Raw genomic sequence first — 12,279 nt, forward strand, 5'->3', positions numbered from 1 at the left:
GTTTAGAGGACAATGCCGGTCCTCGGTTAAGTTTTAAATCAACAGTCTTAATGGGATTAGCGTTATTTTTCAAAATTATAACTATTTCATTCATCAGGAGTGGAGGCAGTCGACTGGTGACCACTTTTTGGTTCTTTGTTAAAGTTTTGGGGAGCGAATACCATGGCTTTAGCTAGCTAGTGTTACGTCAGTTAACATGCTACCAGAGTGTGGAGACAGCAGCAGTGGGGCTGTCCGGAGAACCGGCCGCTTCATGTGAGAGCGTCCAGGTATGCTAGTGTACCTATTCGGGAGAGCTTTGCTTCGATCGGGACTGCAGCGCCTCGGGGTCCAACGGAGGTGTTTCTGTGTGGCAGACACACCGCAGCAAGGAGACATGATCCGCAACCGGGCTCAGATCAAGCGGGTCCTCTGCGTAGCCGAGAAGAACGATGCTGCCAAAGGCATCGCAGAGATCATGTCCAGCGGCAGGTCCAGGAGGGTCAGTCATGTCTCACTAACACTACAAAGCCCCCGTCACATGTTAGTCAGCATAGTGCTGAAACGACTAATCAATGGACAGAGAATGTATCTCATTTTTGATAATCCATCAATCCTCTTTCAAGCAACAATGCCAAATATTTGCTGTTTCCAGTTTCTCAAATGTGAGGGATTTGCTGCCCTTATCTTTCCTGTTTTTATTAAAAAAAAATATCCATGGGTTTTAAACTGGGACTCTGGGAACTGGACAGGGACTTGAATTTTGATGACAGCTCAGTTTGTCTCCTCATGGTGCCTGAATCTTTCCACCTTTACAAATCATCAATTATTCAACACCAAGTTAGGCACGGAGTTTGAGCTGAACATAAGTACAACATGGATCAGGAAGTCTGAAAAAGAAACTGGTCTAACCTGCTCCCCCAAACACCCAACAGAAATGGGTGTATAGATCAGAAGTTTCATAATCCTAATTTTAGTACTGACTGTCTTCTTCCTTTTTAGAGGGAAGGAATGTCAAAGTTTAACAAAATCTATGAGTATGAATATCATCTCTTTGGTCAGGTAAGTGAATCGACTGACTTCATCAGATATGCACGCATGCAGCTGTGAGTCTGTTCTTCTGTGCTTCACATCTCTGATCTTTCTGGTTTCACTGTGTCTCCATTGCGCTCCAGAACGTCACAGTAACGATGACGTCAGTGTCCGGCCATTTACTGGCTCTGGAGTTTAAAGCACCGTTCCAGAAATGGTAAGTTAACACGGGATATGCTTTTTCTTTTCTTTTCTTTTCTTTTTTTTGTATATTCAGCATCACACAGTATTATGACCGCTGTTAGTGATAGTATTTGTACCTTGTCTCTCCAAAGGCACAGTTGCAATCCTGTGCTCTTATTTGATGCTGAGGTGGAGAAGTATTGTCCAGATAACATGACACAAATCAAGGTATGTTTATCACCTGTCCTATGGATGTATGGATAATAGAAATGGGCTGCAGGTTTTATGGCTCCCTCACGCTCCATCTAACCCTTCTTCTTTCCTTTCTCTTTGTTTTCTGCGTTGCTCTCTGTCTCTCTAGCGGACACTCGAGAAGGAGGTCAGGCAGTGCCAGGCCTTAGTCATCTGGACTGATTGTGACAGAGAGGGAGAAAACATTGGCTTTGAGATCATAGATGTCTGCAAAGCAGGTATGATAGTACTATGTGAGGATTGTTTAAGAAATAGAGAAGAATTGTAGTTTTACCAGGAATATGTGCCAGACTTGTTATTTTACTGTACAGACGAGTGGTATTAACCTTCTCATCCCAAAATGTCAAACTATTCCTTTAACAATGTACATCCTCATATGTAGGACGTAGAATCAGCAATGTTTCTGTGTCCTGCTAATAGTGTGTATGTATGGTTGTTTTTTTATGTATGCTTTTTTTAGTGAAGCCCAATTTACAAGTCTTCCGAGCAAAGTTTTCTGAGATCACCCCCAACTCCATTCGGAGAGCTTGTGAGACTCTAACGGAGCCAGACGCTAACGTCAGCGATGCTGTCGATGTCCGTCAGGAGCTGGACCTGCGGATAGGTATGGTCTTAGTCTGCTGAATCATACATGGGGATGCACTAATGCAGGTTAAAAAGATTCTTTTTGGATTAAGGCATCGTGGTTCATACAGCATAATCACAGTTTAAAGGTGACGACCTTGGTTGGACTTTACCCAAGATGCAACACTAGTGGCTTTGTTTACCAGAACACATGCTGCATAAAATGGAAAACCCTGTCACGATCCCATCCTCTCTCCTGTGCTCTTCTTCTTCAGGTGCGTCCTTCACTCGATTCCAGACGCTTCGCCTGCAGAAGATCTTTCCAGAGTCTCTGGCCAATCAGCTGATCTCGTATGGCAGCTGTCAGTTTCCAACTCTGGGCTTTGTGGTGGAGCGCTTCAAAGCCATCCAGGCTTTCATACCCGAAACTTTCTATAAGATCAAAGGTACAAACTCGTTTCACAGACCCAAAGATCCAATAGAGACGAAGAAGTATTCAGGTCTTAAACTGACTCTCACTCCTCTTCATTCCTTCTGTTGTCTGTGTCTGTGTCTGTGTTTGTCTCAGTGCTGCACGAGGTGGAGGAGGACACCGTCGAGTTCAGTTGGAAAAGAAACCGTCTCTTCAACCACACAGCTTGCCTGGTGCTCTACCAGATCTGCATGGAGGTATGTGCCTGGTTGTGCGTCTGCGTTTTACACTGAGCGCATTAATGTCTGCAAATGTGCATCTATGCCGTGTCACATGCTCCCTTTGAGCATTATGATGAATTAAAGCAGGCCGAGAAATCTCTTTAGATCCTCTAATGTAATAGAGTTTTGCATATGCATATCTAAGATGCCTGCACTAGGAAGCTTTGTTGGTCAGCTGATGTTGCTCCTCAGAACATGTAATGTGTTTTTCACTTACATGATAGTACCAGTAGAGTCAGAGAGAGCAGGAGAGACTGTCGGTCAGCCAATAACACTTTTACATCATTTATCCTCATTTCCATTCACACGTGAGGCTGATGAGCGTCGGGAATAGGAGTTACATTATATCCTGAAACATTTAGTGTGATAAATGATTTCCAGTGTTAAAATATACCTATTACTCTACATATTCTCATAGTCTGGGTTGTTAAACAATGATTTCACATTCAGATGATCAAGAAATACAAATGTAAAGAAGGAATGGTTCCTGCATCTCTGAGCAGGACACAGTGTAAATACAGAATGTATGCTGTTATTCATGTTCAGGTGTTTGTCAAAAAGGTAACAGGTTACACAGAGACATTACTGCTGCTCTGGCACTGATAGCTCTGTGTCTTCATGAGTATTATTATTAGGACTAAAACACAAGAGAGGGACACGTGAGACTTTTTTCCCTTGTGTTTACATCCGTGTTTCCTTGCTACCATTCTTCTTCTTGTCTACCTTTGCTGAAACATTTGATCAGTGGCGTTGTGTGAAACCACTGGCAGGAGTGTGTATCACGTCACCTGCGTGCTCGAGCATTTTAGACGAAATAGGGACCCACTCATAAAACACTGCCTCATCACGCCATGCTAGCAATGGTCAAAAACTCTGTGGGTTCTTTAAGCAGCGGACAATCGCAAGTTTGTTTCTCTGATTTTTCAATAGGGCTGACTTTGCTTTCTGATTCAGGGTTTTGATTTTATTTGGCGAATAAATCGTAGATTGGGCTGATCAGTCTTGGATTTCTGTATTCGTTGACAGGTCCTGTTACCACTGAGTGAAATTATCCATTTGTCCACCTAGAAAGGCACCATGGACAACTCTGTGTGTATGTGTGTGTGTGTGTGTGTGTGTGTGTGTGTGTGTGTGTGTGTGTGTGTGTGTGTGTGTGTGTGTGTGTGTGCGTGTGCCTTTAGTGTAAGTGCATCCACACATGTAACCTCTCCTCCGCCTGAGGCTGTTACCTCAGGAGGACACAGCAGTCCATCTGAATGTGTTGTCAATCTGCCCGAGTAAAACAGGCTAAAAGCCACATGCAGAAAGGTTCACAAGAGAATATCCTTTCATTCATTTCCAGGATCCCATAGCAACAATCACCTCAGTAACCAGCAAACCCAAGAGCAAGTGGAGACCGCTGCCTTTGGACACTGTGGTAAGAATATAAAGTTAAACAACCACACACACTGCATCTTAAAACACACCTGTTTATGGTATAAAATGTGCAGAATTGTTTTCTCAGCAAGACAGAAAAAAACTGTATTTTGTCCCCTTCAGTGTCCTCAGGGTCCTTGTATTGAAACCCCTCCCTGCTTTGTCCCACTCTGAACAGTCCTCTCCCTTAATCTGACCAACAGGAACTGGAGAAACTGGCATCTCGCAAGCTAAAAATAAGTGCCAAGGAGACCATGAAAACTGCAGAAAAACTCTATACCCAAGGGTGAGTGCATGTTAGATAATGTGCATGCATATTGTCTTCGGCTGAACATGTGCTCGATGTCCTGATCAGTTTTTCCTCCCACAGTGTTTTTGAGATTGCATTTGAACTCAGATAGCTGGCTTGAAGCTACTTTATTAGAGGCTTTGTGGTTTCAGTGAAACGGTCAAAGGTAGATTTCCTTTACCAGGTTGTTTTGCCACCTCAAAGTCGAGCCTATTTTTGTACATGAAAAGACGCCATCTGGCAGGGTGGTGTGTTTCAGCCGTTTAATAAATGAGTTTACCAGCAGTGTCACATTCGCAAAGCTTTCCCTCTTTGTTTGTCCGTGTTCAGATCACATGTTTATTTCTTTTTTTCTGCTCAGGTATATCAGCTACCCCCGCACAGAGACCAACATTTTTCCTCCTAATCTGGCGCTCGGCCCCCTGGTGGAGCAGCAGACGCAGAGCCCGTTGTGGGGGACGTTCGCCCAGCGGGTGCTCGACCAGCCTGGGGGTCCCAATCCACGGCAGGGCAAGAAATCTGACCAAGCCCACCCGCCCATACACCCCACCAAGTACAGCAATACACTGCAGGTAGGTCAGCAACAACTGGAGCTCAGTTTGTGCCAATGTGTCTTTTCTTTCCCGCCATAATGTGAACGTCGGCTGAAAGGTTTCACAGATCACCTACAATGTATTCATGCAAGATAATAAACATTGATCAGGGCAAACCATGAAAAGGAGCAGTGTTAGCACCCAGTCTTTGAAGGGGCATTTTCACACATCACACACATGTGGATTTGGAAACAAACAGACATTGTGAAATAATGATGTTGTGTTTGTTCTGTTTGCAGGGCAATGAAGGACGTTTGTACGAGTTCATTGTCCGGCACTTCCTGGCTTGTGTGTCCCAGGATGCTATGGGGCAGGAGACTGTGGTGGACATAGACATTGCACAGGAGAAGTTCTCCACCTCGGGACTCATGATCATTGCAAGGAACTACCTGGACGTTTACCCGTACGACAGGTGGAGCACAAAGGTGTGGTGTCTGTGTTAAGACTGATGGCAGACTGTGAACTCGCTGTACTGATGTTTTTGTTGATTTGAGCACATTTACTGGAAATTATTGTACTGTAAAAAATGAACTGCTAGTCTCATCTAAAGCTTTCAAAGTGGCTAACTTGCTTAAGTACCTTGCTCTTATGGTTGTGTGTGGCTCCGGTTGCCTGCTGCCTCTCACTGTAAACCTGTTTTGTACGTGTCAGCTGATTCCAGTGTATGAGCAAGGCTCTCAGTTCCAGCCCTCCGCTATCGAGATGGTGGACGGGCAGACGAGTCCTCCGCAGCTGCTCACTGAAGCCGACCTCATATCGCTGATGGAGAAGCACGGCATTGGTACAATGCACACACACACACACACACACATCACACACAGAGAGAAACAAAGCATATGTCTGTAATCTATGAACACTGATGAGGTCTTAGTTTGTGTATGTCCAAAATAGTCAGTAGACTCCCATTCCCTTTGGCAGATTTGCTTGAAACTTAGTACCAAATTGGCTGTGACAGTAGTTAGACAGTTCACAGTGTCGGCACATATTGTGATGTATTAAATCTCACTAAAACTTCTCAATGAAAGGTTCTGGAAAATATAACAGAGAGAAAATCATTTAGATTTAAAATGGGACTCATTTAGTGATTTAACTACATGATAAATCAACTTCATCACACTGATGCAAAAAAATACTATTAGAATAAAGCACCGTTGGTTGTTGCAACATTGCCTGCAACAGCCAAATACAACCATGAGTATGAACGAAAAGAAGCGGGACAGAAATGTTTCGACCAGTTGCCAATCATCTGAGCACATATAGTCAGTTTTAGCATATGGTATACAGTATTCTGAGGATGCGACACACACCTGAAACAGTTGTGTGTGTGTGTGCTGGGGTGTGTTTGATGACCTGTTTGTGCCATAACTGATTTTACAGTCCCTTTTTCGCTAAAAGCGCACAAACACTTAACCTAAAGCAACTTTGACTTTGTAACCCGTTTGTCAAGTCAACATAGAATTGCTGTGTGTTCAGGATTAACTGTTAGACGTGTCTGATGCAAACTGTATGAACTGTGTATGTTACAGGCACAGATGCAACCCACGCAGAGCACATTGAGACTATAAAGAGTCGCATGTATGTGGGCCTGACAGCTGATCAGAGGTTTCTGCCTGGAGAGCTTGGCATGGGACTGGTGGAGGGTCTGTACACACACATTGCAAATCACATTACACAGTGTGTTTTAACATATATATAGATGATGATTATATTGTCCCTATCAATCAGGTATGTTGCATATCAACCATACCAAGGTGTGTGTTTGTTTAGGTTACAACTCCATGGGCTACGAGATGTCCAAACCAAACCTGCGTGCTGAGTTGGAGGCAGACCTCAAGCTCGTGTCAGAGGGCAGGAAGGACAAACGGAGCGTGCTGCAGCACCACATCCAGAAATATAAGACTGTCTTCATCGAGTCTGCCAGGAAGGCAAAGAAGTTAGTTTCATTGGCCTTGTAGTAAATTTATGTATTTCTGATGGGGCATGAACAAGCCTGAAGAGCTTGAGCTGAACAAGATGCAGAAAAGCCCTCATTTGGATCCAAATGAGCAGAATGGTGTCATGTTTACAATGAGGTGTTAGTTACACCTGTCAGCCACTGCAGGCTGCAGGCTGGTGACCCAGGGAAGAAGTCATTTTCTGTTGTTCCCTCAGGTTAGACGAAGCCCTGTCTCCATATCTGGGTGCCGCTCAGCAGATCGCTGAAGTAGAGCAGCAGGACATGGAGATCCCGCTGCCAGTCAGGAAGTGCCCTCACTGTGGACGGGACATGGTGCTGAAGAAGAAGAGGGAGGGGAACAGGTTGGAAACTTAATTCTGCATGTCTTGTATGCTTAAGTCCTCTTGGTCTTATTCTTAGATATCCATGTTTGCTAAATGTAACAACACGGCTCCACCCATCTCCCCCCCGTCCCCTTTCAGTAAGTACCTGTCCTGCACGGGATACCCAGCCTGTAAGACAGCAGTGTGGTTCCCTGACATGGTGCTGGAGGTCAGCAGAGATGACAGCATTTGTCCCACCTGTCAGCCGCATCCCGTTCACATGTAAGTATTTAATTTATAGTAGACCGTACTTCATTTCCTGTCACAGAGCTGCACACTTTATGATCGACCCATCAGGCACAGTTGTACTCTGAGGTTAGTGCTAATTACCAAGTGTTAGCATGCTAGCACACTTAGCTAGAATGGTGAACATGGTAAACACTATTCCTGTTTAATATGAACATGTTAGCATGCAGACATTAGCATATAGCTCAAAGCCTCACCGGGTTCATGACGTCCAGCCTCACAAAGCTGCGAGTAGACTCTTAGTGTATTTTATCTGTCTCTTGTGAGTCCTCCAACGTCGTGTTGTCATTCATTTTAAGCTGGATGTTAAAGCTTAACTGGGAAAGGAGGCTGCAAATTGGCTTAGCTGGACCCATATATACAGTGAATAACATCCGCTGCATTGCTTGTCTGTATGAGACAGTGTTTATCTGCATGGTCACTGTCAAAAAAGCAAATAAATAAAATGACAAACTGACAGATTAGTGGTTTAGAACCACAGCAGACAGTCTGTTTGTCACATAGCCTCTTGAGAATGTTTTAAAGCAGAGGCCAAATTAAATTACACATTTCCAACCAGGACATTTAAATATTATGCTCCTACAGAGTTGACCATCACTGATTCACCCAACAAAGGCTTCTTTTTTTCAGTTCCTGGCTATCATATTAACCAGATAGAGAAGTCATTCAGACTGCATGGTCATTTTACTTTGCACGAAGTTAGAAATACTTTGTGTGAGAGATTCTTCAGTCCCTTGGGCCACATTATTTCCTCTCTGCATGACTCAGAACCAACGTAATAACACATATTTAACTTTAAAAGCATGTTCTTGTCCATGGTAACTGCAACACCAAGTACATGCATTTTGCCATGAGCACATGTCGTACATGTGCATGTAGCTGCTCTCTGCTGTGCAAATGCAACAGCAAGCACAGATGAAGCTCTCAGTGGGCTCAGCAGTGCGAGAAACTTTTCCAAATTCTTGTTTACACAAGTGGGCGTTAACCCCTTGAGCACGTGCCTCAGTTCAGTCCAAATATAGGGCACGCTCGCTAGCATCGAGCCAAAGTGCTCCACACCAGCATCTGTTACCATAGCAACCAATCTGGTAGAGAGCTCAAAGTTGAACTTCAGCACTTACTCTAAAACAGCATCACTGTTTTTTAATCAGATCTCACCCAGCAGTTTGAGCGTGTTGGATAACTTCAGATGCCGTTAACAGCAGATGCACTGTATCATTATTATTAAAGCAGGTTCCTTCAACCACTGTTTGACACGGTGTTTACTGACAGCACTGACGGTGTGAAATGATGAGGTTTTTTACAGTCGAGCTCATGCATTTCTCTACACAGAGAGTTCACTTTTTCAAAACTCTTTTCCCAGCCAGCGCATCTGCAGTCGATGCGGACTAACCTGGATGACTTTCTTTGCTTTGACACACAATGGATTTGAAAAGCTGGTGAATTATGTTCTCACTCAAACTCAACCACCAACAAAACTCAGTGTATTTAAGTTCCACTTGTCACTGATTTACATAATACACAGAACACACAGAATTGCTGGTAATTAGACTGTAATTAGCTGGTACATCATGTACTGTCAGACAACACATACCAGGATATGTAGCATACTGAGTGTGATTTTTATGACAACCCAGCATCAGACAGTAATATTTGAACTTCTCTGGCTTTCTTATCAGCAAACAGTCACAGCCCTGGTGGATTCGGACCCAGCACAGCATGGTTCCTGTTTTTACTGCTGTTGGTTCAGCTCCATCACACATACTGAGGCTGACTTCTCTAACATTTGTCTCCTGTGTGTCCTTCATTCTTCAGGTTGAGGTTCAAGTTCCGCAGGGGCAGCCTCCCTCCCATGATGCCTTTAGAGTTTGTTGGCTGCATTGGTGGATGTGACGAGACGCTCAGAGAGGTGCTGGACCTGAAATACCTCCGAGCAGGGGGAGTGGGAGGAGGTGGGGGAGGGGGAGGAAGAGGAGATGGGGGAGGAGGGGGAGGAAGAGGAGACGGAGGAGGAGGAGGAGGAGGGGGAGGAAGAGGAGGAGGGGGAGGAAGAGGAGACGACCATCAGCCACCAGCTCCATGGCCAAAGCCACCCAGAGCCCCAGGTTCACATCCTCGACCTTCCCTTCCTCCTGTCCCCTTGTGGACCCAGCATCCTCCACCTCCACCAGGTGGAGGTGGAGGCGGTGGTGTAGAAGCCAGCAGTGATGTCATTGTGTGTAACTGTGGTCAGGATGCACTCCTCCTGACCGTGCGCAAGGATGGTCCCAACCAAGGTCGCCAGTTCTACAAGTGCAACACCGGGAGCTGCAACTTCTTTCTGTGGGCGGATCAGCCAAGTCAGCAGGGGGCGCTGCAGAGTGGAGGGCCTCCAGCGCAGGCACCGCAGACCCCCTGGCCTCCAAGGCCTTCTGTGGGGTTCAGGAACACCCCCAGAGGAGGCAGAGGGCAGGAAGGGGGTCCAGGAGGAAATGGGGGTCAGATAATGTGTAACTGTAATGAGGCGGCGGTGACGCGCACAGTGCAGAAGGACGGTCCAAACAAGGGCCGCATGTTCCACACCTGCGGGAAACCAAGAGAGCAGCAGTGTGGCTTCTTCCAGTGGGCTGATGAGAACGCACCTCCACCAGGCAAGGCACACACACACACACAAACACACACACACACACACTGACACTCATACACACACTCATCAAACCTTAACACTGCTTTTACCCTGAGGTCTGAAATGAATATCCAGTGAATGAGACATTTCTCAGTCAACGTTAGCTTTTGAGGACGTGGCTCTGGACTCTTATTCATGTTAAATGAGATGTTTTTCTTTAATTTCTTGAAACAGATAGCAGCCAGGTCGACTTAAAAAGGGTTACTCACTCTGACTGTATTAAAAATACATCACTGAAACATCTTTGTTGCATAAAGGACTACAGTGACCTTGAAAATCTCAAAGTTAGAGTTTCACCACTGTAACTCTCTTCTGGATTTAATTTGGACCAAAAAGGGGACTTCAAGAAATTCCACCTTCATTTGCTTTTTGTTTTGGTCTGCAGTACATCTCCGGTACTTACTCTTCACCGTTCACTCCCTCTGAAATTTCCCTCGCGTCACAAGCAGACCCTGTTTCACATTAGAGGGAAATGCACCAATAAATACATTCACATAAACAACACAGTACAGTCATTTTCAGTGCATTTCATTTGACTCATTTGACTGATGTGCTGTCAAATCATTTGTACCGTGAGCCTGCAGTCAGCTAATGCTGCCTGTAGGCTTTCTAAAACACACCATGTTTACTAAGAATATTGTAATATAAGCGTGCAAAGCCATAGATACACACCGAGATCAAGCACCAGAGAGAAAGATTTCCTTCTCACCTGCATCTGCACTTAATGATAAAGAAAAGCTGTCACGACTCACAAACACTCCCACTGAGACCTTGAGGCATCCACTTACCGGGCTGACATGGTGCCGTCAGTCTCAGCGCACACGCAAAAACCTTTGGTGTTTTTTATCCGGTGGCCTCTAACCGTCTGACGTTGTGTGTGACCTGTGTTGCCCCGTGTCAGGTGCCTTTGGTGGTGGATTGAATGGAGGTGGAGACGGAGGAAAGAAGGGAAGGAAGATAATGGGAGACGCCACCATGAACAAAGCTCCAGCTGCAAAGAAACCTCGTAGCTGCGGCATCTGCCACACGCCAGGACACACCCGGGTCACCTGTCCCCAGCGGTGACGGCTCCTTAAAGACACTATGTGGGGTTATCGAAGTCTATGACTCCAGAGTGTGGGGTCAGATTAGATTTTCAAGTATGCAACAACTCTGATTGTAAGTACCTCCTCACAGGGGGTGGATGTCTCCTTCTGGTTCATAGACCCAAAATTACTTCCAAGTGGGCTGAAATAGCTTTGAGCACGTACGTCATGGGTCCGACCATCAGCAATTGTTTCCCAGTTGCAGTTGTGCACAGAATTGGGAATTGTGTTGTGAAAAAGAGGAGTGTCAAAGACATTTTGTGTCTAGAAACTAGACCTCTTCTTCCTGTTTTTAATCGCCCTCTAATGGCTCAAGTGTCTTGCCTTTCACTGTATCCACAATCCTGACAACTTGACTGAGATCAGCTGGAGGAGGCTGATTCAGATACAGAGGCTCGCTTTAATGAAAAAATGTGAATTTTAAAGAAAACGCCTGTGCACACAGTTTATTCATAATCTGTGGTGTAATTATTCCTAATGATATTAACACCTTTGTGTTGTCATCCTTCTGTCATCACCAAGTGTCTTTAGCTGTAGCCTCGTGTTTTACATCTGTTGATTTGTCAAAGTGCTCGTTGGGAGAAATTGAAACTATGTTAGCAAATTGTAAATATAATGAGTGTAAAAAAAGCCGACAGACTGGCTTCTCTCCAGGGTGTCTGAGGAATTACCAGTACCAAAGATTTCTATTTTAATATTGCTGAATTCCAATAAACAGAAATGTACCTCAGACTTCCTTGTTTATTTATGCCTGTGCAGCCATGACAAAGGTTGATGTTGAGAATTCTGGTTTTGGTTTTGGTTTTATTGGACTCTTTTGTATTCTCCTCTTTGTTTCTTTGGTTTTTGGTTTTGGTTCTATTTTAAGTCTCCAACTTTCAGCCAGCTCATCTCAAAACTCTGTCTTGCTACTGCACTTACTGACCATAAACATATTCAGTTTCAGATCGCGCCACATAACGT

General features: G+C 44.8%; 1 protein-coding gene across 1 annotated transcript; it reads left to right on the top strand.

Moving 5' to 3' along the window:
- The first annotated feature begins 5 nt into the window (after positions 1 to 5).
- Positions 6 to 12,041, top strand: top3a (DNA topoisomerase III alpha). The gene is given in 21 exon segments (XM_076751497.1): positions 6 to 481; positions 982 to 1,041; positions 1,155 to 1,228; positions 1,347 to 1,422; positions 1,556 to 1,664; positions 1,907 to 2,050; positions 2,286 to 2,456; positions 2,579 to 2,679; positions 4,046 to 4,120; positions 4,323 to 4,405; positions 4,770 to 4,980; positions 5,241 to 5,426; positions 5,653 to 5,782; positions 6,528 to 6,641; positions 6,769 to 6,934; positions 7,153 to 7,299; positions 7,420 to 7,542; positions 9,382 to 9,508; positions 9,591 to 9,689; positions 9,692 to 10,196; positions 11,133 to 12,041. Coding segments are annotated over 21 exon segments (3,075 nt in total). The 5' UTR covers positions 6 to 271; the 3' UTR covers positions 11,297 to 12,041.
- Positions 12,042 to 12,279: the final 238 nt, after the last annotated feature.

This window comes from Chaetodon auriga, chromosome 16 (assembly GCF_051107435.1).
Source record: "Chaetodon auriga isolate fChaAug3 chromosome 16, fChaAug3.hap1, whole genome shotgun sequence".
In the NCBI taxonomy this organism is placed as follows: Eukaryota; Metazoa; Chordata; class Actinopteri; order Chaetodontiformes; family Chaetodontidae; genus Chaetodon; species Chaetodon auriga.